At 54.2% G+C, this 27,188-nt stretch overlaps 1 protein-coding gene across 1 annotated transcript; it reads right to left on the bottom strand.

The window, feature by feature from the left end:
• Nucleotides 1-137: 137 nt before the first annotated feature.
• On the bottom strand, nt 138-26,980 carry WHRN (whirlin; the record flags this gene model as incomplete). Its single annotated transcript, XM_079544744.1, has 13 exons — nt 138-320; nt 756-878; nt 1,117-1,295; nt 2,632-3,214; nt 3,534-3,605; nt 6,534-6,566; nt 7,625-7,837; nt 7,926-8,138; nt 8,947-8,983; nt 9,328-9,530; nt 13,943-14,068; nt 17,576-17,791; nt 26,402-26,980. The coding sequence occupies 13 exons, from the start codon at nt 26,978-26,980 to the stop codon at nt 138-140; spliced, it is 2,760 nt and encodes a 919-aa protein (XP_079400870.1).
• Nucleotides 26,981-27,188: the final 208 nt, after the last annotated feature.

The following is a 27,188-nucleotide window of genomic DNA, read 5'->3' on the forward strand; positions in this document are numbered from 1 at the left end:
CTCAGCCCCGTGGGGGACAGCTGGGGACGGTGTGGGATTCTGCGTGTGCATTGCGGTGCAGCAGTGGGGAGGGGGCACCGGTGCCCCCACGTCGCCTCCCATTCCCATCCGGGTGCCCCCCGGGTCCCACGTGGCTCCTAAAGGGCGACGTTGAACTCTGTAACCAGGAAATCGATGTAGTCCTTCTCCTTCAGCTTGAAGGCCTCGGCGATGATGCGGGCAGCCTCGCGGTGCTCCTTGCCCCGCAGCCCCGTGCCGTTCACCTCCAGGATGACGTGGCCCACCTTCAGCTGCCCGCAGTTGTGTGCTGAACCGCCGCGCTGCAAAGGAGGGACGGGCTCGGCTCTGCCCTTCTGCTGCTGTAACTTGAGGTTTGCTCCAAGCAAAGAGCAGAGCAGGCTGCACCCGAGGGCAGAGCTGCGGGCGCTGCTCCCCAGCCTTCATCCACCATTCTCTCTTCCCCAACCCCCACACTTGGCAGGATGTTCTCGGGGCTGACCACATCCCCTGCATGCCTGCAGTGAGCCCTCCATTCCATGCCTTATGTTATGGGATCAGTCACAGCACACGAACAACCCTCCGCTCCTCAAGTCCTCCCTAACAGAATGGTACCTCTGGAGGCATCCCGAAAATCCCCCCTGGGCAGGGCTGGAGCCACACGGCTGACAGCAGGTGACTGTGGGGCTTTCCCAAGCCAACGGGGAGCACAGGGCTGGGACGTGTGCCGAGCTCTCCCCATCCTCAGCTCCCCTTACCTGTATGGTGACGATGCGGGGCAGTGGCTGCCGCGTGTTCGCTCCGCCCTCGATGGCGATTCCCAAGGTCGGCGCGCTCTTGGACACCCGGATCAGACACGAGGTGGGCTCCAGGAGCCCTGGCTGTGGGCACAGGGCAGTGATGCAGAGGGGCTCCGACCACCCACTGCGATCCCACAGCACACAAAGGCAGAGGGAAAGACGCTGTGCCAGCGCCTCACCACCCTCACTGTGAAGAATTTCTTCCTGAAGTCTAATCTCAATCTCCCCTCTTTCAGTTTAAAACCATTCCCCTTTGTCCTGTCAGCGATGTTCTCTCCCTTGATCCCTGACCCCAAGCTCCCCCAGCACCCATCCTCACCGGTTTGGAGGCCCCTTCTGCTGTCCCCTCACTCCTTGTGCCCTCCTTGAGGCTTCTGCTTTTCCCAGGGACCGGCTGCCTGCTCTTGTCCTTGCCGCTGACCTCCACCTCGCCGATGTCCACCCCGCTGTCCTCGCTGAGGGTCTGCCCGCTGTCTGACAGCTGGGAGAGCGTGGAGGCTGCGGAGAGATGTGGGCTGTTAGAGGGGGGTCGGATGATGGGACTGGTTGTGCCAGGACATCTCTGCTCCCGGGGCTGGGCAGGTCCCCCCTGCTTGGACCTCATTTTAGAGCGAGGTTCCCAAGTGAACCCATCCCAAAGAGCAGAGATGTGCGTTGGGAGCACCAAGTGCCCCCAAGCTTGGATTCGGGATTCAGTTTGGGTCATGAATTGGGGTGGTTGGGAGAGGATGGTGAGCTCGTGTTGGAATTACTGCGAGCCAACCCAGAGCCTTCCCCTCCTGCTCCTGAAGCACGAGCTGCCAGACTGGGGCTTCAACCCCTCGGAGGATGCAGGATGTGGGTGCAAAAGGAGCCTGGAAATGGGCATCGGGAACCCTTGCAGGGAGGACTGAAGCCCTGGGAATGTCCCCTTTGGAAGCGTTGGGTCCCACCGCTGACACCCCTGGAGCAGGACGGTGCCTGAGGCAGGCGTTCGTTCCTCTCGTTACCGTGATTAACGAACTAATTGCAGTGGGAGAGCGGTGCCACGGGAGGGCGGCAGTGCCACTCTGAGCATCCTCACGGCTCTCTTCTGGACCCACTCCCACAGCCCCACACCTCTCCGTGCTGGGGGCAGCGCTGCAGGTGGGGCCGCAGGAGGGCAGAAGGACAATCTGCTCCTTGCCCACTGCCAGCCCACTACTGATGCAGACCGGGATGCAAGCACACATAGCTGCTTAATGTCCAGCTTTCTATCCATCAGGGCCCTCAAGTTCTTCTCTACGGGGCTGCTCTCAAGGAGTTATTCTCCCAGTCTGTACTCATGTCCGGGATTGCCCCAGTCTAAATGCAGCACCTTGCACTTGGCCTTGTAGAATCTCATTAGGTTCATGTGGGCAAGCCTGTCCAGGTCCATCTGCATGGCATCCCTTCCTTCTACGGTGTCAGATGCACCACAAAGCAAACTTGCTGAGGGTACAACTTGATACCATTGCCAAGGTCTTTGATAAAGATGTTCAAGAGCATCAAGCTGGAGCCATGGGGAATACAACTCCTGACCAGCCTCCACCTGGACACAGAGCCATTGACCACAGCCCTCTGGCTATGATCATCCAACCAACTCTTCATGCACCAAACAGTCCAGCTTTCACATCCATCTCTCTCCAACAGGCTGCTGGTCAGATCAAAGGATGTTGCCTCCTGCAGGACTCACTCCCATCCCACAGCCCAGCACTGGGACTGTGTGAGCAGATGAGCCCCCAAGCTAAAGCCAAACTGGACTTACAGCCAACACCCCAATAAACAAAGCAACGGGGACCCTCCAATTTTGCCTTTACCCTGGCAGTACACCCACCTCGAGCCTGGGGCAAGGGCCTCACTTCGTTGACATCGGGCTCGCTGTTGGGTTGGTGCACCTCCACCATGATGAAGTGCTGGTTGGCCTGAGGGCTGGGAGGAGGGGGAGCGGGGTGGGCTGGGGGTGGAGGTGGGGATGGGGACGCGGGGCTTTGGCAGCCGGCAGCCGCAGGGCCATCTGCAGGAGGGCTGGTCAGCCTGGTAGGGGACTGCACCCTGGGGAAGGGGCCGATGGGGGGATGGCTGAGCAGGGAGAGCTGGGCGTCCATTTGCCGTCGGGAGCCACGCGGGGTTGGGGAAATGGTGGCATAGATGGCGCTCGGGGAGGATTCCTCGGTGGAGGTGGTGGCAGTGGAGGCCACGCTGATGGTGTCCTTCTCAGAGTGGCTCGGGGGGGGTGTGGGGTTTCGGGGGGCCACAAAGAAGAGGCCTGACTGGGAGGACTCGGAGGAAGGGCGCTTGGGTTTGTCCTTCCCCGGGTTCCTGTGCTGGGCAGCGGAGGGGTCCAGCATCTGGGGGGCTGTGGGAGGAGGGGGAGGCTTGAAATTGGGGGGTTCCTCTGGGAAGGACGAGAGGTCATCCTGCCAAAGCAAGAACAGAGCCAGTCACGCACCCAGGGCACCACTAAAGCAGCTGATTCGCACAGAAATATCTTTCGGACAGTGTTGGCAACACGACTCACAAAGGAGGACAATTAGAGGACAAACCACCCAACTTCTGCCTGGTTCCTGTAAGCACAGATGCTACTCTTACTCAGACACCCTGAATCCTTCTTCCAAAGCAGTTTGGTTGCTTTACTTCAGCAACTGCAGTGGCACCAGGGGTTGGTGACAGAGCAAATTGCTACAGAACCTGGGGTAACACTCAGTATCATCAATAACCAAAGGTGAGCTGTCTTACCAGAGAGATGTCTGGCAGGGTGTTGATGCTGCTCTGCTGGCAGTCTTCACCTTCCTCCAATTCTGATGTGTTCTGGCAAGGCAAATGCAGAGAAAACCTGGTCATGGCAGCGACAAGAGATCATTGAAATGCCAGCACAATAGGGAACATGCAGAGCGATGAAGGGCATTGCCTAAAACCCCTGCAAGCACCCCTCACTCAGAGGTATTTATTTCCTGGAGAATCACACACCATACAAACAAACAACTCAGTTGAGAAACGGCCTCTCCCAAGCTGCTGGGAGAGTAGCCTGCAGGGAACCATCCTCTGCAGCAGGGCAGTGGGCTCCTCTGAACCCAAACCTGTGTTTAGTTTGGAGAGAGGGGAGGAACGAGCTCTGAGGGCGTCAGGTTCAGTACCTGGATCTTCCCTGGAAGGCAAGCAATGAAAAAGACAGAATTTCCCTCAGCAAAGGAGAGCGGTCAGTCTTAATGCAAATAGAAGCTGCTGCCGTTGCTGAAGAGTCAAAATGTCATTAGAAAAGGTCAGAACACAGCTCAGAACACTGGCCAGAGAAAGTCAGAAAAAATCCAGCGTGCTGCAGTTCCCCAATAGGTGCTGCAGCAGCTCCTGGTTCTGAGGAGACCACTGCTGTTCATTGAGGGCTGACTGCCTTCCCATCACATAGGGCTGTTTGCTCATCTGTGCTGGAACGGGCAGGGTACAGTTTGTGTTCAAATGCACGTTATTTATTGCAGGACAAACAACTGATTAGCTGCAAAGCTGGTGCATCTGCGTTTTGCCCATCTGCTGGAGGCTACTGCTGTGCCTGTAAGATGTCAGTGTCCCAAAATAGATGCGGGAGACAATTAAAAGCATTAGAGAAGCAGTAAAAACATTGATGCAAAGTGCTTTTATCTCCATGGCTTCAGAAGGAACCCCAGAGACTGAGAGCTCAGAGCAATGACTTGTTCCAAGAGCAACAGGGAGGTCAGCCTGCAAGTCTGCTCCTTCCTCTGATGAGGGCAGATGTCGTCACCGATTCAATCCAGTGCAGTGGTAGGTGGCTTTTGAAAGAGAAAAATCCCCTACCCGTTGGGTTACTGTGCTAAGCCAGGGCTGAAGGCAGATCTGGCAGCAGCAACAGAACCATCAGGCTCGGGCCAGACCTGGTGCTGTGCAAATCCAAGCTCTGCCGTGATACCACGTGTCTGAGGCTGGAGGAGGAGACAGGTAGGGCTATTTCAAGAGCAGCCGAACTTGATATTGATTAGAATGATGAAGAATTGCTCTGGCAAGCCCAGAAGGAGCACGCTGGTTTGAGTGCCTGGTACGAGGGCAGTGCAGGGCCCACCAGCTTCAGGGGAACCTCATCTCTGTCCCTAAACTCTTTCTTTTCCAGCTTTGCCTTTGCCCGCATCCAACAGCTTCCATTTGCAGATTATGTGGTGGAGAAACCACCACCCCCTGGGGAATACAGATGATCAGCCTTTAATTAACCTCGCCGCTCCAAATGAGCCCCTTATTTTCCAGTAGCAGAACTACACAGCCTGACTCCCACACGGTTTTGCTTTCGAATAACTGCGCCAGCCTGAGCGGCAGCCCAGCTTTCCCCCTCTCCCAGTCTCCCAAACCTCCGCAGGGTTTGAGGATGGAGACGGAGGAGCCTGGGAGCCCAGGTGTGCAAAAGCCCCAGGCGCTGAGCGCAGACATCTCAGACTTTGAGTGCTCTGGGGGTGACACGACAACACAAAGCACACATCAGCCATCCATGTGGATGATGGTGCCTGTCCCGGAGGGCTCAGAGCAAAGCAGGGAGCTGGCACAGCCCTGTAATGGGACAGGTGGGGCTGGAGAGGCAAATGGTGTTGGAGGCACTGCAAGTGTAGGAGGGCCCTTGTTCCTCTGCTCTCGTTCTGCTCTCTCTGGGGACATGCAGACCATCTGCTAGATATAAAGGAGGCTGCTGACTCTTGTGCTTATGGTTCACTTTCTAGAGAGAGGAACAGCTTCACATCACCGTCCTCTCCTTACTGCTGGTGACATGGAGCCCAATGACAGGCTGGCAAATGAGCTGAGTTACTGCAGTGCACCCAGTCCTGCAGCTTTGTGGAGCTGGGAGCAAGCCAGCACCTATAGAGTCAGGCCCTGGATGGCAGTATATTTGTTAGAAGGCAGCAGAAAGAAAAACGAAATCAACAGAGATCTCAATTCCTTAATCCTAACAATGAGGGCTGAGACAGGAGGCAGGGACAAAATCCCTTAAGGGCTGCTTAGGTTGCAAGCAAATGAGAAATTCCCACTGCTCTGATCAGACAAGCTGCATCACGTTACTTCAGTCTACAATTAACCTCTGCTTTGTAGGTCTCATCTTGAGATCAAAATCCTCCATTTACAACAGGTGGTGATGATACTCAGACAACCAACCAGCGGGTGGCACAATCAAACAACACTGCCTCATCTCCGAGCACCCTTCAAGAATCCTGGGATAAAATCACTTTAAGTCGCCGTGCTGATCAGCCCCATACTGACTGTTTTTGGTATGTTTGCTCACCAATCCATGATGGAACCCGCTCTGGTGTCACCGACTTTGCCCACGAAACCAAATTAACCTGTGTCCCAGAGGACACCTCCTGCACAGGTGCTCGTACAGACCTTTTCCTTACAAGATCTGTAAGGAAAACTCTCCGACATCAGTGCTGTTGGGCTTTGCAAAAGCACAGCCTCGAGCTGCCAGTGGCACATGAGGCTTTAGTGCAAGCAGGATGCTGGCACCACTTGGGCTTGGTTCACAGCTGAGCCTTGCCCGCACTGCAGCACTAAGACCCACAGCCCGGCAAAGCCACGGGAAGGAGAAGCAGAGTTGGGAGACACGAGGCAGCTGCTGACGTGGCTGAGATGTGTGCTGGCCCCCGGAGGGCTCTGTCCCCTCCTCCCCCCCCCATGCACATCGCACACGCTCGCAGCCCATCTGCTATGGCAACCACAGCGCTCAGAGCTCCGCCCGCCGGCAGCCCCTACCTCCATCAGGTCTATTAGCCACAAGAGCCGCTCCTGGGGACGTGCGAGGGGAAAAGCAGATGAAAACAAGCACAAAAGCGAAAACAGAACATCAGGGAGGATGCAGAACAAACGAGCCACAAAAGCAAACCCCAGCGCAACGCATCCCTCCTCCCGCACGCCCACCCTGCGGAACCCACATCCAGCTGCATCCCCACTGAACGTGAAGGCTGCCAGGGAGAGCAGCAGCAGAGCAAAGTTTGTAAGCTCTTCTGCTAGCTGAGATAAGCATCCATCCACCCAAAGCCCCTCGCCAGACCTCTGCCCACTGGCTGTGTTTCATGGGCCCCTGAAGCACAGTTCCACCCATCCCGCACGTGGGCTGCTCTGCTTGCTGCCAAAGAAGCAGAAAGCCCCTCATCACCCGTTCTTTTTCAAGAAGGTTTTAATTTCCAAGGCTGCTAATGCATTTATGATGAAAGGCATTTCAGGCATTTCATGGCGAGGAAATTAATTTTGGGTCTGTGCGCCGGCACGCTCCAGGAGTGATTATGATAACTTAATTAGATGGTGCGTGCAACGAGGGCCTGACAGCGAGACATGGGAGTGCTGCTGCTCAGGGCTGGGAAGTGGCAGGGGCTTGGATAGGGTGCAGGTGGCCTGAGTGCTGGGCACCACTGGGATGGGAGCAGGCAGCCAGCCCCTGTGCAGAGGTTTAGAATGGGAAACCAAGAGCTGGCAGATAGGGGCAGGCACGGGGTGACAGCAGACAACCCAGCTGGGCCAGCCCCCATCTCTCTGCTGCAACACAAATGGATGGGGCAAAGGACTCTCAAAGCCAGCAAAAAATCATCACTGTCTTGCCACTCCAGGACACTGCTGGCTTTTCCCCTGTCTCTAAAAGCTGTGGTACAGCTTTTAGAGGGTGCTGTGATACAGCCTGCAGCCAGGGGAGGTGAGCCCCTCACACCCTGTAAGGGGATAAGGAAAGCTTTGGAGGAACCCCCTCCATGCTGGGGAAATGCCTTTATAGCACTTGAGGGATGTGAGCTTGCTGTAGGGCTGCCAGGAGCAGGGACTGAAAGGTGAAGGAACAGCAGGAAGAGGCTCACCCGGGCTGAGCTGACGGTCGTGGAGGTGAAGTGGCTGCTGGAGGAAGAGATGGTGTCACTGTAGGACATCATGGAGTAGGAATCAGTGCCAACGCTGGGTCCTGCAGGCTGCCGGGCTTTCATGGACTCGATCTCTCTCTTCAGCACCAGGTTGTCAAAGCGATCGAGGTCTTGTGGGGAGATCACACCCCTCACCTCCGAGAGCAGTGAGAACTGGGCCAGGCAGACAAGCAGAGAGATGTCAGAGCCTGACCGCACTCCCAATTTGGGACCCATCCCATCACAGTTGCTCAGGGCTCACCTTCGCGTGCGTGTTGAGCAGCTCAAAGAGCGCCATGACCAGAGCATCCACGGAGATGTGGCCTTCCTTATACTCATCCAGGTAGTAGCCCATGGTGGCCCGTTCCTGTTCGTTCAGCAGGTGCCTCGCCTGCTCCTCCAGCATGACCCGGGTCTGGTTCACCATGCTGCTCAGTGTCACCTGCGAGCCAGCCAGGCCCCGGTAGAACACGGGCTGTGGAAGAAGACAGGAGATTGGTTTTGGTCTGGGACACTGAGAAGTCAGCAGCTGACAGCATTGTCCAGAATGGTCCCCATGCCCACCAGCCCCAGCTGCCTGCTGCTCTCACATCACTTGAAGCAATGCTGGAAAGAGCAACGCTTTGGTTACCCCCAGGAGCCACCAGCACAGCCATGTGCTCCGTGTCTGCCTAACTCAGCCAGGAAATCATGCATCAGTTGAATAAACAGCTTCCCAGTTCTGCTCGGCAGGCACAGACACTGAGCTGCCACTGTTCTAACAGCAGGCTGTGTTTCTCCCTGACAGAGCTGGGGGAACCAATGCCATAAGAGAGGGGCTTCCCACCTTGTGTAACACGCACTTCCACAAGCTCCAAAAGAAGAAGGAGTCACCAACACCAAAGCCAGAGACATCTGGCTGCAGACAAAAGGCTTTTTCCTCTGGGAGGGATTTCTATCTAACAGAGGAGGTCCTTGCTGCTCCCATCCCTGGCAGTGCTGTCACACCACAGGTGTATGAGGCCAGACAAGACCAGGGCTACCCCAGAACACTAGAGCTGAGGCTGGGGAGGTGTTTTGCCAAGCAAACAGCATGAAGCCATTATCAGTGTGAGCCACCTGTGAAACCTCACTGCTTCATTTCCATTTTAAAAGGAGCACACTTTGTAAAGGATTGCTTGGACAGGGCAGGCTGAGGCAGAGCTGCAGGCACAGTGCTGGGCAGGGTCTGGCTGGCTGCTTCCCTCCCATGGGAAAGGTGATGGCTGTTTCTATTTTTAAGGAAGGGCTTTAGCAGCTCTTACCCTAGCTGTTGCCTCCGCAGCATGATCGCCCACCACCCTGCAAGGAGGGAGAAGATCAGTCAGCACTGAGCACTGCATGTCCATCAGTCATCCCCTGTTCTACACCCTGGATGCCTGTAAGCTAATGGGGGAAAGCTCCCACAACGCTCAGCCTTGATCCATCACGCAGGTGCTGTCTATGAGCACCAGATATGGGCACCACAACACCCAAGCACTGGGGGTGGTCCCACAGACAGCTGGCTGAGGCATGAGGCTCTCAGCATCTCATGGCAGAGGATGTGCTGCCGTTCTACACCCACCCTACACATCTGCACAGCCCCTGTGGGAGCTCTGAACCAGCTCTGCACTCTGCACCCCTATGGGGCTGTACCAAGCACTCACCCCGTGGAGCTGACGAGGGTCTCTCCAATCTGGGAGCTCGCTATCCACCTGGTCTCATCCACGGTGGTGCGGGCATGGGGCAGCCTCCCAATGTCCTTCACTGTCATGATGAGGTGACGGGAGGACTTGAGCAGCTTCACCGCCTCGTCGTGGGGGATGCTGAGGAAGCTCCTGCCATTTACCTCCAGGATCTGGTCTCCTACCTGCAGAACAAGGAGGGGGTGAGCCTGGCAGGCACCGTGTGCATTTCTTTCCCACTGCTCCACCAAATTAGGAGTAAAGCAACTGGAGAAATAATGAGATGAGGGAGAGGATCCAAGTGCTGCTGGCTGGAGACCAAGCCAACAGCCAGTAATGGACCTGGCTGCGAAGCCTGGAGGAGCTATTTAGGATCCCAAGTCAGACTCACCTGCCAAGTCCTCTCCATTTGAAGGACTTGAAGACCCCACTCGGTTAGGAACAACCCCCATTGAATACGCAGCCCCACTTCTTCCTGCTGAGCTCCAAACCTCACACCCATGTGCAGCATGGAGGGCTCACTTGAGATCCTCACCAGAGCCTCCACCTCTTTGCACGCTGTGGGATGTGGGACAGCTGGGGGTTCACCCCTCCTCTCCTCCCATTTCCTCCCCAGCTGCTCCCTTGAACTTTCATTTTGCAGCTGGGGTCTTTGTTGTACTCTGGGGCTTTCAGATAGTCAGGCTGTGTTCAAAGCACAGCACGCATCTGGCATTTTTCCCTTTGTCCCAAGTGCTCTCTGCTTCTAGGGCATTCCACGCACTTCTCACTCCCATATCAAAATTCACCCTGTTTCTGATAAGCCACCTCTTTGAAACTGTTCTTTCATATCTTTGCTTAACCATAGGCTTCTGCTCAGCTCTGTCAAAATGCAATCTTATTTTCTTTATGCCGCAATGCAAGCAGAACAAGACAGTTCTTTAAATAACTCACCCCATCTTGGAGGAGAAAAGGAGAAAAGAGGGAGGGGGGAAAAGCTTCTGAGGCTGAAGGAACAACACAGGGAGTCAATATAAACTCTCAGTCAGCAGCTCAGTCTGTCTCGTTCTGCTGTTTGCTCTGAGGAAGCCTCAGAGGGCTGGGATTAATTCTCCAGACTCATCCATTTGCTCCAGTAGGACATGACTCACAGATGCCATGCCATCTGCAGTGAGCTCTGACCCTGCTGGCACCTGAGCTTCCCCCAGCACTACCCAGAGCTTTGCTCGAGAAGCCCTGGGAGCTGTGATCCTTGCAGGTGCACTGGAAGGCAGCAGGGCACTGGACAGGTGAACGTGGAGATCTTTTTGCTTTTGCAAAAATAGATGCAGAGCTAGTGGATGGCACAGGGTCTCCCTGAGAAACCATAACGAGACACAGAAGGAGCTGAAGACCTAAGGATTATTGAATAGCCCAGAGGTGGGAAGAAAAGAGGAAGATGCTTTTTTTGCTTAGAGAAGCCGTGGGTGCCCCATCCCTGGAGGTGCCCAAGGCTGGATGGGGCCATGGGCAGCCTGAGCTGCTGAGGGGGCACCCAGCACACAGCAGGACATCAAACCAAGATCATATTTAAGGCCCCTTCCAACCTAAGCCATTCTATGATTCTATGCCTGTAGTAGCAATGTGAAAGCAAGATCAATAGAGTCAAGATCTACCAGCATCACTCAACTATTTGGGTAAGCTCAGACAGGAAGGAGCTGGTAAAGATGCTCTGTAAAACCAGGCAGGACCGTGCAACTGGCCAAGATGTGAGGGAGCTTCTGAAACAACCCGAGCAGACACAGCTGAAGGAGATCTGTGGCTCAGCATGAAGCTGTGATTTGAGAAGGACCGAGTAAACCTGCAGCAAAAGATGTGTGATAGGAAACCGTGGCAAGAAACGTCTCAAGAGCAGCTCTAAAATGAGTGTAATGGTGATACCCAAAGGCGTGACCTTGCTGTCAGTGCATTCCCTGCGTACAGCCTGCCTGCCCAGCAGAAAGGACAGAACAGAAAGTTCCAGAGAAGAGAAACAATGCCTTGTGGCAATGAAGGTGAGAGGACAGATGGAAGAGATTAGGCCTGTTAAATTTAGAGAAGAGATAACGTGTCTGGATTTGATGGAGCTCTATAAAGCAACGCAGGCAATTATGAGAAGTCAAGGGCTCTTGTTTGCCCAATGAGTGTGTGGTGAGGCTGGACAAAAATCTCCCACAGCTCCTCAACACGCTGGGCAAGGCAATGGGAGGGACCATCAAAACCCCAATTCAATTAGGTAGTTTTATTGCAATTATGAATCTTTAATAGTTTCCTATATCAGGGATTAAGCTTTCATGGTTTCTTAGGTTCAAGGCAGTTAGATGGATTTAACGCACCGCTCACCCTCCAGCTGCTCAAAAGCAAGCCAGAAGGAGCTGGCAAGCAAGGAGACAAGAAGCCTCTGCTTTCCATGCTCTGTCAGTGCAGTGCCCAGCACAACCTGCTGCTGGGTGAGAACAACACACAGTGCTGCCTTTGGTGCCCAGGTCAGGCCTGGCACACACAGCTATGCAGTGCCTCGCTGCACTTTTCGCCCTATGGCTCATTCCCTCTTCATGTCATGCACTATTCTGTGCTACCTTCATCTGTCTGCGGGCCTCAAAACACAAGAGGCAGCTTTGTGAATGGCACCGGTGATGTAAAATCGTTCACTTCTTATTTATAGTCTGTTTTTTTTTCTCTCCTTGTCTCGTGCATGGGTATATATGGATCACAGCAACCTCCTCCTACCCCAGCCTCTGCGCTGCAAACTCAATACTGAGTTGTTTGTTCAAAGAAAGCTACCTGAAATCTGCAATACAACGAATGCAGAAGAAACCGGGATGAGCAGAGCCACGGACAGCAGCAGGACGAACTCATCTGCCACGTCCATCAGAAGGACAGAGCTGGGAGCAAGCATCCTGCCAACCCACGGCCTTCAGCCTTGGATTTCTGAATATGCCTGAAGAATGCACTGTCAGAAGGCTCAGGGATGAATAAACATGAAGGAGGCCGAGGGGTGAATATTTAATTCTGGAGCGGCTGCAGTGCTGCAGCCCCACGTCCTGCTGGCACCTGCGGAGCGTTCCCCACGTGGTGCCGCTTTGGCTGCCAGCAAATAATGCAAATAATTTAGCAAATGCTTTATGCAAAACCATGCTGCTGAGTCTTGGCTTGCTTCGGACAGCTTTGTTTTGCTCGTCCCTTTGCCCCAGAGCATCTTTCCTCCCCTTTGATACTTACAGGAACCTGGTGTGTCAGGACCACGAATAGAAAGCATCCATCCCCAGAGCACCCACACCAGTTGTGGCTGTGCCAAGCACGGCACAAAAGCAGCCGAAAGGAGAAGATAAAAGCATGGCTCTATGGCAGAGAGAGATTTCCTTAAGTCCCTGCCCTGTTTAGGTGCCGCATCAAGAGGTCAGCAGTACCAACAAGGCACCCAATGCTGACTGCAGAGCTGAACTGGCAGCACGTTTCCCAAGGTCACTGTCAATGAGTGACAGCACACAGAGCATCACCAGGACCTGGGGAGCAGGCACCCTCCTTCTCCCCAGCCTCTGTGCTGCAAACTCAATATTGGGGACCAGGCATCAACTTCGGCAGCTCATTAAATGGGGTTTTATTCTCTGCCCTGAAAAGGGCTAACACTGAAAAGGGCTGTAGCTAATTACCCACTGCCAAAACAATCCTGATGAGAAAAAAAGTCTACTCTGGCATCAGAGGAAGCAGCAAAACCCCCCAAAGTACCCACTGCCTGATGTCAGCAGGAACCTCTCCAGCAGCTCCAGCTGAGCCCGCACAGCAGGACACAGCAATGCATTCTCTGGCAACCACGTTTACCAGCAGTTCTTCCCTCCACGAGAGGAGCAGGAGCCTGGAGAGGACAAGTTCAGGATTGCTTGAATTCCCCCAGCAAACATCTCCCTCTCTCTCCTCTGTCTACACAGAGGACTGCAGTGAGCTCAGTGTCCAGCTGGATGCAATCTGCTGATGCCACCAGGTGCCCACCCTGTTAAATATCAGGATTATCCCCTCAACATTCAACAGTCTACCACCATTTCAGTGAACTGAGAGAACACCAGGGAGTTCAGTGTCCACCCAGACTGACTGACACAAGGAGCAGGGAAGGAGACGGCACTCAGAGCCCACGGGATTGCAATGCAGAAAGCAAAAGTGCAGGATGTGATTGCACAGAGCATCCTTTAGGGTGGAAGTCACAGCAGGTTAGGCTGCTGATTGATCACCCCGAGGGTGGTCGTGCTGCTTCTGCTTGTTAGGACACGATCCTTACAAATGCCAGCGCTGCAGGATGAAAGCAGCACGTACCTGTTTGCACTGCAGTGAGCCCAGCCTCCTTGTACTGAGCAGCCCTGCACAGCCCTGCAGGCACACGGGGCACCTCGTGCACACGTTGGCCCCAAACCTAACGGGGTTGGATATGAAAAGCAGGGGGAGGGCACGGGACCAAGAACTTGAATGAAAAATACTTTCCTGCCAGCCAGGGTGACTTTCTTCACCTGCCATCCCCAGAAATGCAGCAGTGGCCTCACACTGACAGCTGTGTGCCAGCACTGCCCTGTGCTACGGCTGAAGCTCTCCATCCCTCCCATCCTCTTACCTTCAAGCCAGTGCTCTCAGCTTCAGATCCCTTGTCCACACCGGTGATGTAGATGCCCAAGGAGTACTCTGCCCCTCCTCGGATCATAAGCCCCAGGGACTTCCCCTCGTTCAGGACCAGGTTCACCTGCAGAGGAGGGGGAACAGATGCTTACATGGCACCCAAAAACTGCACAGCAGCATCTCAGCTCTGTGCTTCTGAGCACGGCCAGGTCCCTGTGCTGTCACCACCCATGGATGACAGCAGGTGTCATTCTGCCATGTCTCCCTGGGCTTGTCTATTCAGTAATTACCCACATCCAGCCAGGATGGGAGCAGCCCAGCTCTGCTTCCCCATGTTCTGAGCACTGTGTCTCTTTAGGGAGGGCAGAGAAGAGGGCCAAGCAGACTGCCTACACCCAGCACAGCATTTGCCCGTACAAATCAAGGGCAGTTTAACTCTTTATTTGCATTAACACGTTGCTCTCACTGAACAATTACATTATAAAAAGTTTGACTGTATTTTTCAAAAGCAGAAAAGCATTCAGCAGTTCCAAAATCCTCCTTCTTCCCCCTCTGCCCAAGCAACATTCAGGGTTTCTTTCCTACTATAATTTCTTCGCCATGCCTTCGCCATGCATTTCAATAATTCCCCAGTTTTGATGACAATCCATGCAGCAGAAATGCAGCACAGCACACACAGCCACACATCAGCGTGAAAATAGCTTTGTACTGACTGCATTCCCCCCTCTTCTATGCATCCCTGGACAATAAACACCTTTTGCCAGCACTGCTCTGAGCTGGATTCGAATGTTTACATTTCCTTTCAACACTGCCCCAAGGGATTTGGAAGCTGAGCTCATCTCCCCACCCTGATAGCATCAGATAGAGTAAGAGATACACAGCACTGCTGCGGTGCTGCAGGAGCTGCTTTATCATAGAACCATAGAATGGCCTGGGTTGCAAAGGAGCACAGTGCTCACCCAGTTCCAACCCCCTGCTGTGTGCAGGTCGCCAACCAGCAGCCCAGGCTGCCCAGAGCCACATCCAGCCTGGCCTTGAATGCCTGCAGGGATGGGGCATCCACAGCCTCCTTGGGCAACCTGTGCCAGTGCTTCACCACCACTTTGTTTGCACACACACCAAACCCAGACTCGAGGAGCAGCAAGTGGAAAACAGCACATAGAGCCCAAGCAACCCAGGTCTGAAAGCCCTTCCACCCCGCAGGGCCAGCACAGAACCCATCAGCTGCAGGGCTGGGAGCAGCAGGAAAACTGCAGGTGAATGGAGAAGTGACCACACATCCTCAGCAGCCCGGACTGGCTGCGAAGCTCAGCAAGGTCAGAGCAAGCAAACTGCAAGAGGAGAGCAGCACTGCTCCACATGGAAAACACCACTGTCATCTAATAGAAAGAAATCTGTCCTCATCTCGCCTGCTTCTATTATCCTTCATGCTCAAGTAGTCACCATTAGGCTCTCAATAACATCCAAGCCGTGCGATGATATCACAGATGTATTTCTCCTTTTTGGATTTTTTTTTCTTTTGTAATATAGCTACCTTTGAGCACAAAACTGCCTGGAGGCAAAGAGACACTCTCTTCTATGCGTATGTTTTTTTTCTTCCTTCTGCACCAAAAACATAAAGGAATAAGCAGTTCCCCTGGCCATCAGCACATTAGAGCAAGGATTTAGTCGATGAAATGGCATTTCTTAGGGAATTAGCAGCCCAACATTTGCAGAGCGTTTCTTCTCCCTCCCAGCGCAGCAGCACCTCTGAGTTTTCGCCGGCTGATGATTTCCAAAGTGCTTTTAATGAAATAAGCTGTCAATTCCAGAAGCACAACAATGACAATTCACAGCCTAAGTGGTCTTTGCTATTGTCAGAATCCAGAGGATTTGAGTCTGGGCAGATCACAAACATCAATGGGAACCTGTGGGGCTCGAGGCAGACAGGGGCATCTCTACTGCCTGACGAACGTGGGATGCCTCCACCAACCTTGAATTTCACCTTGCCAAAACTGGAAACATCACCTTAACTACAGCAGATTCACTGAACTGTGGCAAAGCATTAACAAACTTTCTGGTTTACGTCCTCCTGCTGCAGGGCTAAAATCCAATCCGCTGCGCTTCCCCAAACAGCACCAGCTTGAAAGCTTTGGCCTGTGTGTTCCAGGACATTCAGATCAATTAGAAATAGCAGAGGGGTGTGAGGGGGGAGGGAGCCTCTCCCTTAGGAAGTGCAAACATCCAGAAATCAAACAGCCCTCGGGGGTACCTGTCAATTCCAGCTGACTGTGCTGAATTAACCAGAGATACGTTGCATTTCTTTGCATGATACTTGTCAACAGAACAATCCCATTTACAGCAGCAATATGCATACAAACAAATAATAATAATTAAAAAAAAAGCGAGAGGATAATCGTTATCCTGTTATAGGGATGGATTCACCTCTCAGGGGTGTATGGCAAAGTCAGGACAAAATGATTCTGCTAATTGGAGCTCCAAGCACGTGCTGTGCCCCATGGCACAGGCAGTCGGACCAAATAACCCCTCTCCATCACGGATCATGTTCATGGTGGGGTTTCCTTTCACTGCCAGCTGGCAAAGCAGGGCGCTTTGGATACAGAAGTGCCTTGGTCTTTTATGGGTCATGCCAGGGAGTGGAAGAACGAGCACAGATTTGGGGAAAGCCAGGCAGGGAGCTACTCACAGCTTGGCAAAGAGCTGCTGAAGGCAGAGTGCCACGAGCTGGGAGTACCACGAAGCACGGGCATTCCAGGCTGGCAGATCTCCCCAGAGCCCTGCCACATAAAATGGCATCACAGCAATGGCACCAGAGCAGCACAGCCTGAAGCAGGGACAGCCTCTCCAGGCAGCTTCAGGCCTGAATGTGTCACATAGGGCAACATAGGGATGGTGCCCCTCACAGCTCAAGAGTGAGTTTGTGCAAAAGCATCCAAGCCCTGCATCACATCTCCCTGCACATCCAGCATTGGAAAGGGGCTCACACAGCTGCAGGCTTGCGTGTTGATACCCAGCATGCAGCAAAGGAACGACGTGCAGAGCAACACCTCCTGCCTGCTGCTTCAAAGAGCCTATCTGCTCTGCTGGGGCTGCATCAAGGTGACACTGAGTGGTAGGGGGTGGGGGACACTAGCAAGCCAGCAGCAGTTGCTTTTCTTTCCTCTTTAAAGTAAAAAATAATAGGCCTTTCTCCCTCGTGGCCAACATGAATATTTCAACAGCAAACTCCCTCATCCTGTATTAGATTTTCCCCTCTCTGGCTGAGGCAGGAGCCTCCAGCTTACAGATCCCTTACAGCTTCTCCAGGCAGAGCTGAGGGCACGCAGTCGAAGTGCTGGGTGATCTCTAGATGGCAAGATGGAAATACTGAGGCTCGGGTAACTCCGTGCCTTCGGGCTGCTCACTCATATGATAGTACTTGGATATCCAATAAGCAGCAGAGAGGCAATAGCATCTCCTTTTTGCACAGAACCAGCTGGTTCCCTATCCACCACCTTGGAGAGCATCCACCCCTCCATCCCAAGCCTTCGCAGCACACAGAGAAGCAAAAACCACACAGTTGGCGAAGATGGCTGGCACCTGCATGGCAGCAGGTAACACAAGGCAGGCCCGCCGTGCTGCCCTTGCTCACCTTTTTCTCATCTCCCTCCTGCAGGAGCTGGAGGTGGCTCCTCTTCTCGCTGTCCTTGCGCAGCGAGCTGTTCTGATGGTGAGGCAGCCCCGTCGGTGGGGACACGCTGCGGCCCTGCGGGTCCACCCAGGTGTAGATGTGGTTGGTGACGTAGCCCCCCGGGATGCGTCCCACCGAATGGACGGACAGGTTCAGCTTCTTACAGCCTTTCAGAACCTGGAAGGGAAGGCACAGAGAAGAGGGAGTGAATGCCTATGGATGGGGAAGGACGATCCGCCTTGGGGCCCTGGAGCGACAGGACAGGCTTTGTCCTTCCTGGAGGCTGAAAGATGTCAAGCTACTCTGCACACCTACAGAATGTAATGAGAGACAGAAAAAGCCAGTGAAACAGCTCAGATTTTTATATTCTCTTGAACTACCACAGTGCCCAGGCCATGATGCTGTCGATGACAGAGGAAATATGCTCTCCCCATCAGCAGATGAAGCCGTGTACAGGGCACTGACATGCCTGCAGGGAGCCCCAGCGTGGGCTGAATCCCAGACTGAGCCTTCTCTGCACCCTCTGAATGGGCTCAGTGCTTGGGAAAGCAGCACTTTTGCTCCCCCCCAGGCTGGTCCCAAGCTCCATCTTTAGTAATGCTCCTGATGTCCAACAGACACTGACAGCTCCCCCAGAAATTCAGCCATCAAGAGGTTGGCAACCCTGCCTGCAGAAGAGGGGTTTGAGCTGGGTGATCTTTAAGGTCCCTACCAACCCAAGCCGTTCTATGATTCTATGATCTCACCAGCTGCCCTCCCAGGACAAGCCAGCAATTAATGAGCACAGCCATTAACAAATACATAAATCTATTTCAAACAGCATGCACCAAGATGGCCTTGAGATGCAGATAAGGCTATTTGCAACTGCTCCCCTGCCTCCCCAACTTTCACTGCGAGGAGCTGGCATTGCTTTTATTAAAATAACATTAACATTATGGGAGCTCTCTGGGGACAGCTGTGAGTGCTGATCCCTCCGAGGCCTCAAGAACATCAACGCTCAGGATCTGCTCTCAGCAAGGAGCTGCTTTGTATTTTTCCATACATGCGTCCTTCTGATGAGCTGCCCCTGCAAGGTCTCCTCTCCCCACTGAGCAGAGAAGCTGCCGAGCAAAGCTCGTGACAGTGAAGAACCAATTCTGGCAGTTCATGGGCAAAATGTAATGTCATCAGAACTGCTGGGCTGGCCGGGTCCCAGCTCCAGCCTGGCATCACTCCTGCTCCTCCCTGCCAGAGCTGAAGGATCCAGCTCACCACCTCCCCATCACACACAGCAGCTTGGCTGCCAGTCCATCACGTGCTCCCAAGGTCACCACGTGCCTGGAGAGCTGGAACGAGGGCTGTGATACCTGCAGCCCCATCAGAGCACTTCCACTTCCCATAGCTTCCCCAGCCACGGTTGCTGTGCTTCTCCATGGCGAGCTCAGCCATGGAGGCCCTGCAGGGTGTTCAGAGATGGGCATGGAGCTGTGAGGGGCTGGAGCACAGGTGTGATGGGGAATGGCTGCGGGAGCTGGGATGGGTCAGCATGGGGAAGGGGAGCTCGGGGGAGATCACAGTACTCTCTACAGCTCCTGAAAGGAGGCAGTGGTGAGGTGGGGGCTGGATGAGTGGTGATGGCCTTATGTTGCACCAGAGGCGGTTCAGGTTGGATATTAGGAAAAATTTATTCCCCAAAGCAGAGATCAGGCACTGGAACAGGCTGCCCATGGAGGTGGCAGGCATCACCTTTGGAGGCGTTCAAGAAACAGATGCAGCAAACTTTCCAGGCATGAGAAGCTAGAGATTTTACACGGGGCTTTTCACATCCCCCTGCAGCTCTGCTGATGAGGCCACAGGAGATGGGCTCTCCTGCAGCAGGGAGATGTTTTATGCATGCAGGTGACAGCCGAGCACCACAGGGACAGAGCAGCCTGGGAGGAAGAAGAGACACAAGAGCAGGAGCTGGCAGGGCCCTGGGACCCTGCAGGAGCACAAGGATGGCTGCTCAGAACATCTCTGCTTGGCACCACTGATATTTGTGCTGTGGCATGAGGATTCCTGGCCACATTCATCTTCCATTTCACTGAGACCAAATGGCACTGCTGCTATATTATACGGATGGGGTAAGGCAGACATCACAGCATTCTCAGTGCTGCTCCCCAGGTCAGACTGGAGCATGCAAAGTGCTCCCCCTGCAATCCTATGCCAGTTGAAAGAAGAATTAAAAAAAAAGGAAAGGGAAAAGGAAAGGGAAAAGGAAAGGGAAAAGCAAAGGGAAAAGCAAAGGGAAAAGCAAAGGGAAAAGCAAAGGGAAAAGCAAAGGGAAAAGCAAAGGGAAAAGCAAAGGGAAAAGCAAAGGGAAAAGCAAAGGGAAAAGCAAAGGGAAAAGCAAAGGGAAAAGCAAAGGGAAAAGCAAAGGGAAAAGGAATTAAAAAATTGGTCCTGCAATCCCAGTTCTGCTTTCATGAGAAGCAATGGGAATCCAGCATGGTTTCAGCTTGAGTTGTGATGAAACTGCTCCATGTGCCTTCACAGGCATGAGGCCACTGCCAACTCACTGCAGACATTCTCCAAGTTGCAGCATTACACAGAGAAGTTAATTACTGGAGACAGCAAATTAATCAGCCTTTTCTCACCAGCAAACACATCTGTAGAACGTCCCATTGCCTGGGCTGGATGTTCAAGGCTAAATAATGTAACTGCCATCAGCTCCAGCCTCTGGCCCCTTCCAAAGGAAGAGAGGGGATGTCCTCAGTCCTTTTCCAGCCCCAGCCTTCAGATGCACACTTTCTCAAGGTACTTAAGCTCTGTCGATGCAGGTCAGCACATTTGCAGCTGAATTTATTTACAAGAACAGATCTTTGACTCATGAGCTTCCGCCAGCTTGAGAAGATTCTTTATTTGTACTTTTAAGTTAAGTCCCAGCCTGTGGGGTAAATACATTGGCTGCAGGTCCCACCAGCTGGGGAATCTCTGCTGTTTTAGAAGTCAAAGCCCAGCCCCTGTGTGGGGAGGAAGGCAGGAGAGCAGGGATAACAGCACACGTTCCATAATGAAGCAGAGCAGGCATGGGAACGAGACCTGGCACAGGTCTATGGAGCCTCTGCACATCCACACAGCAAACCAGACCTTAACGAAGCGCTTGGCAGCAGAGCTGCAACATGAGGCATCCGTGAGCCAAATGGGAGCAGCTCCCACAGCACAGCCAGAGACAGAGGCACCCATCAACGAGCTGCGGCTGAGGGCGACTCTCCATCTTCCTGCATGGGAAGAACTTCTCTTCTTCACTCTTTCCTCCCCCCCAGCACTGAGCAGGATCCCCAGGGCTTCCCCAGCACTGCAGCTCCCAGCTGGATGTGGGGCTGCCCCAGCAAAACAGCTCTGAGATGAGGTGGAGGTTGAAGGCTTCTGATAACAGAAAGTGCTTTGGGTGTAGAGATACTGTGTGAATGAATCTGGAACCAAAGGCACCGATTTACTCATAGACCACACAGGCACCTTCCTCAGCAGAGACAGGAATGCTGAGGCACCATATATCCGTGGCAGAGGACAGCATCCATTTTCCAGCTGCTCTCCATGGATGCCAAGCAACCAGCAGGAACCACTGCCCAGCCTAACCACACTCATTTCTCCCCCCTGCACCTCCTGGAATGTATTTGCACACAGTGCCAAAGCCCACCTGAGCACGGCTTTGGCCAGTTGCACCAACCCTCAGTGCAGGTCTTCATCTTTGTACCCCTCTCTGCAAACCATCAGGCTTCTGCCCTGCGGGGCTGATGGAGAGAAAAGAAGGGCAGTGGGTGGGATGAACACAGGGAGAGCTTCTTCCTCAGGCACAAGCATCCTGAAGCCCAACCACTGCAGAGGTGCCCCCTCAGCAGCACTATCCAGGCTGCAAGCTCTTGACAAAGCACGTTGTTTGATGGGCACACTAAACCGAACCCATTTGCAGTGGACCATTAAATAAAACAATTCCACCTCCTTAATCCCTCTGCGGCATCAGCACAGACCTCGCTTCCCCAGGGCCCTGCAGCACATTGCTGCACTCTGCTCCAAGCTCAGAGTGATTTGGCTTTACCTCAGCTATAACTCATATGAAGAAGACCACGGTGTGAAGGCTGTAACAGCAGCGCCGCAACGCTGCTCCCACGCTATGGAGGACTTCCCCCTTCTTCTCATGTTCTTCACACTCTGGAGGAAGCTGAAAGGCTGAAGGCTGTGTAAAAAGCATCTCCAGGCCTTCAGAAATCCTCCGGTAGGAACACAGATGTCAGAACTGAATGGCAATTAATCACTGGCACTCCTCTGGCAGCCTGACTGTAACACGCGTCTCGTACGGACGCAGCCCACTCGCTTACCTCCACTGCTAATGAAATGAGCAATCTATTCCAATTCATCCTCTTAGTGGGTAGATCGCAGTTTGAAACAAGCAGCATTAACTCAGAGCCATCCTCCCCCTCACTGCAGAAGCAAGATGCTTGCTTCCAAAAATAACAGACTAGGGGCTGCTCAGATAGCGGGCATCCAAGCACTGCTCCATCCGTGAGCTGTGAGGGTCAGCGTGGGGTTATCCATCAAAGCAACACACAGTGCTCCACCAAGTCCAAGAAAAAGTAAGGTAAAAACCACCCAAAAAGCAAAAGTGAGCAAAGCGTTAAGGGGAGAGGATTGCAAAGATGCCACAGGAGGGAGGCAGAGGGAGCTGTGCGAGCTCCAGCACCACCCAGGAGTGATTCGCAGAAGTTTGAACGCTGGCTCCTGAGCTATGCTGGGACGCACCCCAGCCTCTCAGCTCGGTTTTGCTCGGCTCAGCTGGCTCCCATCCGAGTGCCAGCGGGGATGGAGCGGCCCCTGTGTGCGCTTATAGGGGTGGGGGCTGCAGGGGCAGGGCTGGGACCTTGCACGGGGAGGTGGAGGAGCGTTGAGTGCCTGGCTCCTCTGCAGGCAGAGAGGAAGAGAAGCGGTGCACGGGCAGAAGGAGGGCAGCAGAGGCACTCACGGTGGAGCGCGGGATGAGAGGTGGGCACAGAAGGATGGAGGGGTGAGGCAGACTCCTCGGCAGAACAGACGGGACCTGCAGGAGGATCAGCCCAACCTCTCTCCCACTCGCAAGGCAAAGGCGACAGCAGTTTGGTTTTCAACAAGAGGTGCTTATGCAAATCGATGTAAATGCATGCGTAATTGTGACTGCAGGCAGTTAGCCTCGGGGCATCGGGAAACCGTGTCCCTGTCACCCGGGAAGGGCAGAGGAGATCTCAGTTCCAAGGACAGCCCGCTGTCACCCCCCCAGCTCCCATCCGCAGAGCCGGGCGCTGCCCCGTGCATCCCTCGCACAGCCCCAGGCAGCCTTAACAGCAGCAGGAGCTCCGCATCGCCTCTCCGTGCTTTCAGAACAACAACCCAGATAAAAGCTAACTCCTTTCTGCTCTTTCTTGCACACCGAGAAGCGAGAAATAACGCAAGCAGCATCCACAAACCCTTACTGCCTAGAGACGGTCAGTTACCTGGTGAAAAACGAACTCTGAAAGAACCCATGCGGGTAAATGAGGCGAGCAGCAGCGCCGGCACAAAGCTCCTGAGCACAGCACCCAGGCACTGGGCAGGAGCAGAGGTGCTGCAGGCAGCGGTGACAGCAGCACTCACTGCAGCCACGTCGCTCCAGCAGACACGCTGTCAGCTCAGGAGAAGGGATTTAGAGCCCAATCATTCTCCGAGGAGACATGGCATTGAGGGAAGTGTCAAGGAAATCCATCATCTTCCCCGAGGACAGAGGAACAGAGTAAGAGATACCTCCACTTGCCAGCTGTGTGGCACAACAGTGCTTTTGTTTTCCTCTAGAAGAAGGACAGCTTTGTCCTTTGGGTTATCTTTCCAAGACAGAACTATTTATTTACAAGGAGTGCAGCAAATCACATTTATTGTACTCTGAGAACCACAGATGCCCTCAGCAACACCGGCCCCACTGAAGAGAGCCAACACCAAAGCCATGTGCCAGCATCCTCACACTATGAGCAGGGAGATTAAGGACCTCCACCTAATTCTTCTGCATCGGTATAATACTTCATTTCATTAGGGCTGGTGGAACGAAGGGAATCCCACCAACTTCCCACTGAGGAATGCAGCAGTGCAGCAGCCAAACCCCCTCTGCAACAGGGCCAGGGATGCCCCAGATGCACACGCTCACCCCAAGCCACCTCACACACAGCATTAATTTGATAGGCCCAATTAGCACGCTGCCACAGCGGAGCAGCACCTCGTCACCCGCAGCCCAACATTCGGCCCCAGGGCGCCATGCGTGCCACTGTGACACCAGCAGGAGCCCTGCCCTGCACGGAGCATTGCAACGATTTGAAATGCAGATGCCTCCAAGTCCCAGGGCGAGCTCCTTCCCTCCCTCTTTTTCCCCTTGTTGAAAGCAACAAGGCTGATACTCTTACAGAACCAAGGCTTGATGCAATGCCTTTGCTCCCCATTCTCCACCCAGGACTCAGTTCCCAGCCCCTCACAGAACCGGGCTGCATCCATGCCTGCCAGCTGCTCATGCAGCACGGTGTGGGATCACTGAGCACAGCAAATAAGTCCCATAGCGATCATCCATTCATTAGTCATCAGAAGAAGCAATGAAAACACAGTTTGCTTTCCTGTAAGCTGCCCGGAAGGTGGAATTGTTCTTTGCTCAGAGCTGCACACCTCTGCTACGTCTCTGCATCATCTGCAAGCACCTCAGCTGCTCCGGACACAATATTAGAGCTTATTAACACAAACTTTCAGCACTTCTGTTAAAATCAAGCACAAACTGTAGCGAGGCTGACGAAAGCCAACTGCCTGCTAGAAATACAACAGACAACACAAGCTCTGTCTCTTAAGCCATAATTCAAGTGACAGTGATCTTTGTCTGAAGTGCAGTCCTGAACGCCGGGATGATGGAGCTGTAATTGTAATGGAGTCATTTAATTTTGAGTTGGATGAAAGAGAAAGCACTGAGCAGCCAAGCAGTAAAACTCCACTGCTCACATAAAGGTTAAGAAGGCAATCATTTAAGTGAATTGTTTTGGAGTGCTCAGCTAATCCCGTCATTAAAAAAAATAATTGTAAGTTAATCTCATTTTCCCTGAAACACCTACAGACCCGTCACACTGCGTGTGCTCACAGCTGAGCATCCCTGCAGCACGTTGGGCACAGAGGAGCTCCTGAGCTCTGCCATCTCCCCACCCCCCAAGCAATGAGCTCTGACAGCCTCCCTCCCAGCACTGCGATGCTCTGCACAGCAAGGCTGCCACAGACGGGCAGCTTCAAGCTGCAGGACAGCTGAGGTGGAAACACAGCACTAAAATGTGCTCCTTTTCAGAGAGCCACAGCATCGCGGCAGAGAGAAACAGGCAGGAGGCACTTGGGAGAGCGCTCTGCAGCTGGGGTTTGTATCAACAAAGCCCAAACCTGCGTTTCCCCACCAAGCCACAAAGTTTGCACTGCTCTGATGGAGCAGAAGTGCTTGCAGAACTGTGACACTGACCATGAGCTGGGCTCCTGGGGTCACCCTGCAGCTCCCATGGTCACAGCACCTGGATGGGAGTTGATGCAGGAACTCCAGCGCAGTTCCAGGACTGACACAACAGCCGAAAGAAGTTCAGCTCCCAAACAGACAGTTTTTAAGCTTTCCTATTAAAATAGCAGTGGTAAAATATAGCTCTCATCACAGAGCAAGCCCTTATCAAACTGCATCCTACGGGAATTATTTCTGTGCAGGAAGCACTTAGCTTCACACGATATTAATAGAGTCTAAAAGGCATCACGTACGTTGTATTAGAGAACAAACTGAGAGTTATTATGTGAATTACCTGGTGCAGTGGGCTGAATTACAGATCATTCAGCAGACATGAGAGCTCCTGACACCTGGCTCCCCATCGCTGCAGATGAAATGCGTGGGGCTTTTCTCACGGTTTTAAGAGCACAGAATTGCAAGGCTAACTTCCAGAAACGCTGACTTTATCTTTCTGTTATTAGAACAAAACAGCAGCGAAAGAAAGAATTCCTACAGACTTTTCCCTCGGGGTCTCAGGATGGCCAGCATTGCTGCCAGGCAGCAGATGTGCCCCTGTATGGAGCACAGATTTAAGGCTAGAGCAGGGAGCTCACAGCCACACAACTTCAATGCTGGAGAAACGCACCGCCCAAAGCAGGCTGCTTTGGCTTCTTATGGAAGAGTTAAAGCACAAACAGCGACAAAAGGGTCTCACTGCCCCACACACCGACCCTCCGTGCACTGCCTGCAAGCTGCAGCCCTGAAGGCTGATTCCCCAGCTCCGTAGGTTTGCTGAGCCCAGCCGCCACACGATCGTGGCTATGCAGCTAGGGAATGGCTTAGGGTCATTCACACACGGACACAGCCTCAGGAAACCGAGCACCAGTTCCAAACATACAGCTGTCAGCAGCCCTACGCCTTTGATTAAAGCTTCTATCCCTTCTCCCTGGTCTGCTTTGGGCACTCTGTGCCTCTCTCTCTCTCCCTTTGAGCGCAGGCAGCACGGTTCGGCGGCTCAGTGCGCACTTTAAGTGCAGCTCCTGCAAATTTCCAACTTCCAAACGCTTCTCAGACTGAAGAAAGCGGCACAGTCGGCGCTGCCACATCACACAGAGACATCGGCAGAAGACAGCAGCACCGCTCAGCCCCGAGGACCCCGGAACGGCTTCGCACCGCGCTCCGAAACTCGGGACGAGCCCGAGCCGTCACCGAGCGGCCACACGGGGCCGAAGGGGAGAGGGCAGCTCCGGGACGCGCACACCCGTCGAGCGCGAACCCCGCGTTACCTTGACGGCCTCGGCGTGGGTCACTCTGTCCAGCGGCTTGCCGTTCACCCCCAGGATCTGATCCCCGACGCGCAGCCCTTCCCGTTCAGCCAACGAGCCGGGCTCCACCAGCGACACGTAGATCCCGACTCCGTGCTCGGCTCCGCCGCGGATGCTGAAGCCCAAACCCTCGTGGGCTTTGCTCCGGCGCAGCGTCACCTGGCGCAGCTCCCCCGGGGGAGGCGGGGGGCGGCCGGGGGGCGGCAGGTACGGCCCTTCGGCCGTGTATTGGTCGAAGAGCAGCTGGTCGGAACGCGGCAGCACCAGGCGCAGCAGGGGCAGCAGCTGCCGCCGTCGGGGCCCGTCGAGGAGAGCGCGGAGGGAGCGCACCAGATCGCAGACGTTGCGGCGGCCGTGGTAAGCGTTGAGGCAGAGGATGAAGCGCTCCCGTTCCGCCTCGCTCAGCAGCGCCGTCAGCGCCTGGTGCAGCCGCCGCACGTTAGCCGACAGCGGCCGCAGCGCCGGCCCCGCCGCCGAGCCCAGCGAGCCCGACGAGGACGAGGAGGAACGCAGCGAGACTCCGTCCGGCTCCGCGCTCATCTCCGCGCACCGCACCGCACCGCACCGCACCGCACCGCACCGCACCGCACCGCACCGCACCGCACCGCACCTGCCCGCCCGCTCCCCCAGGAAGTGACGCGTCCGCTGTTGCTGGGAGACGGTTATACAGAGCGGGGCCGCGCCCCCCCCCCCCCCCCCCACTGAAGCCCCGCCCCGCGGCAATTAACGCGGCCCTAATTACCGCCCC

This window comes from Tetrao urogallus (genome assembly GCF_951394365.1).
Source record: "Tetrao urogallus genome assembly, chromosome: 19".
Lineage (NCBI taxonomy): Eukaryota > Metazoa > Chordata > Aves > Galliformes > Phasianidae > Tetrao > Tetrao urogallus.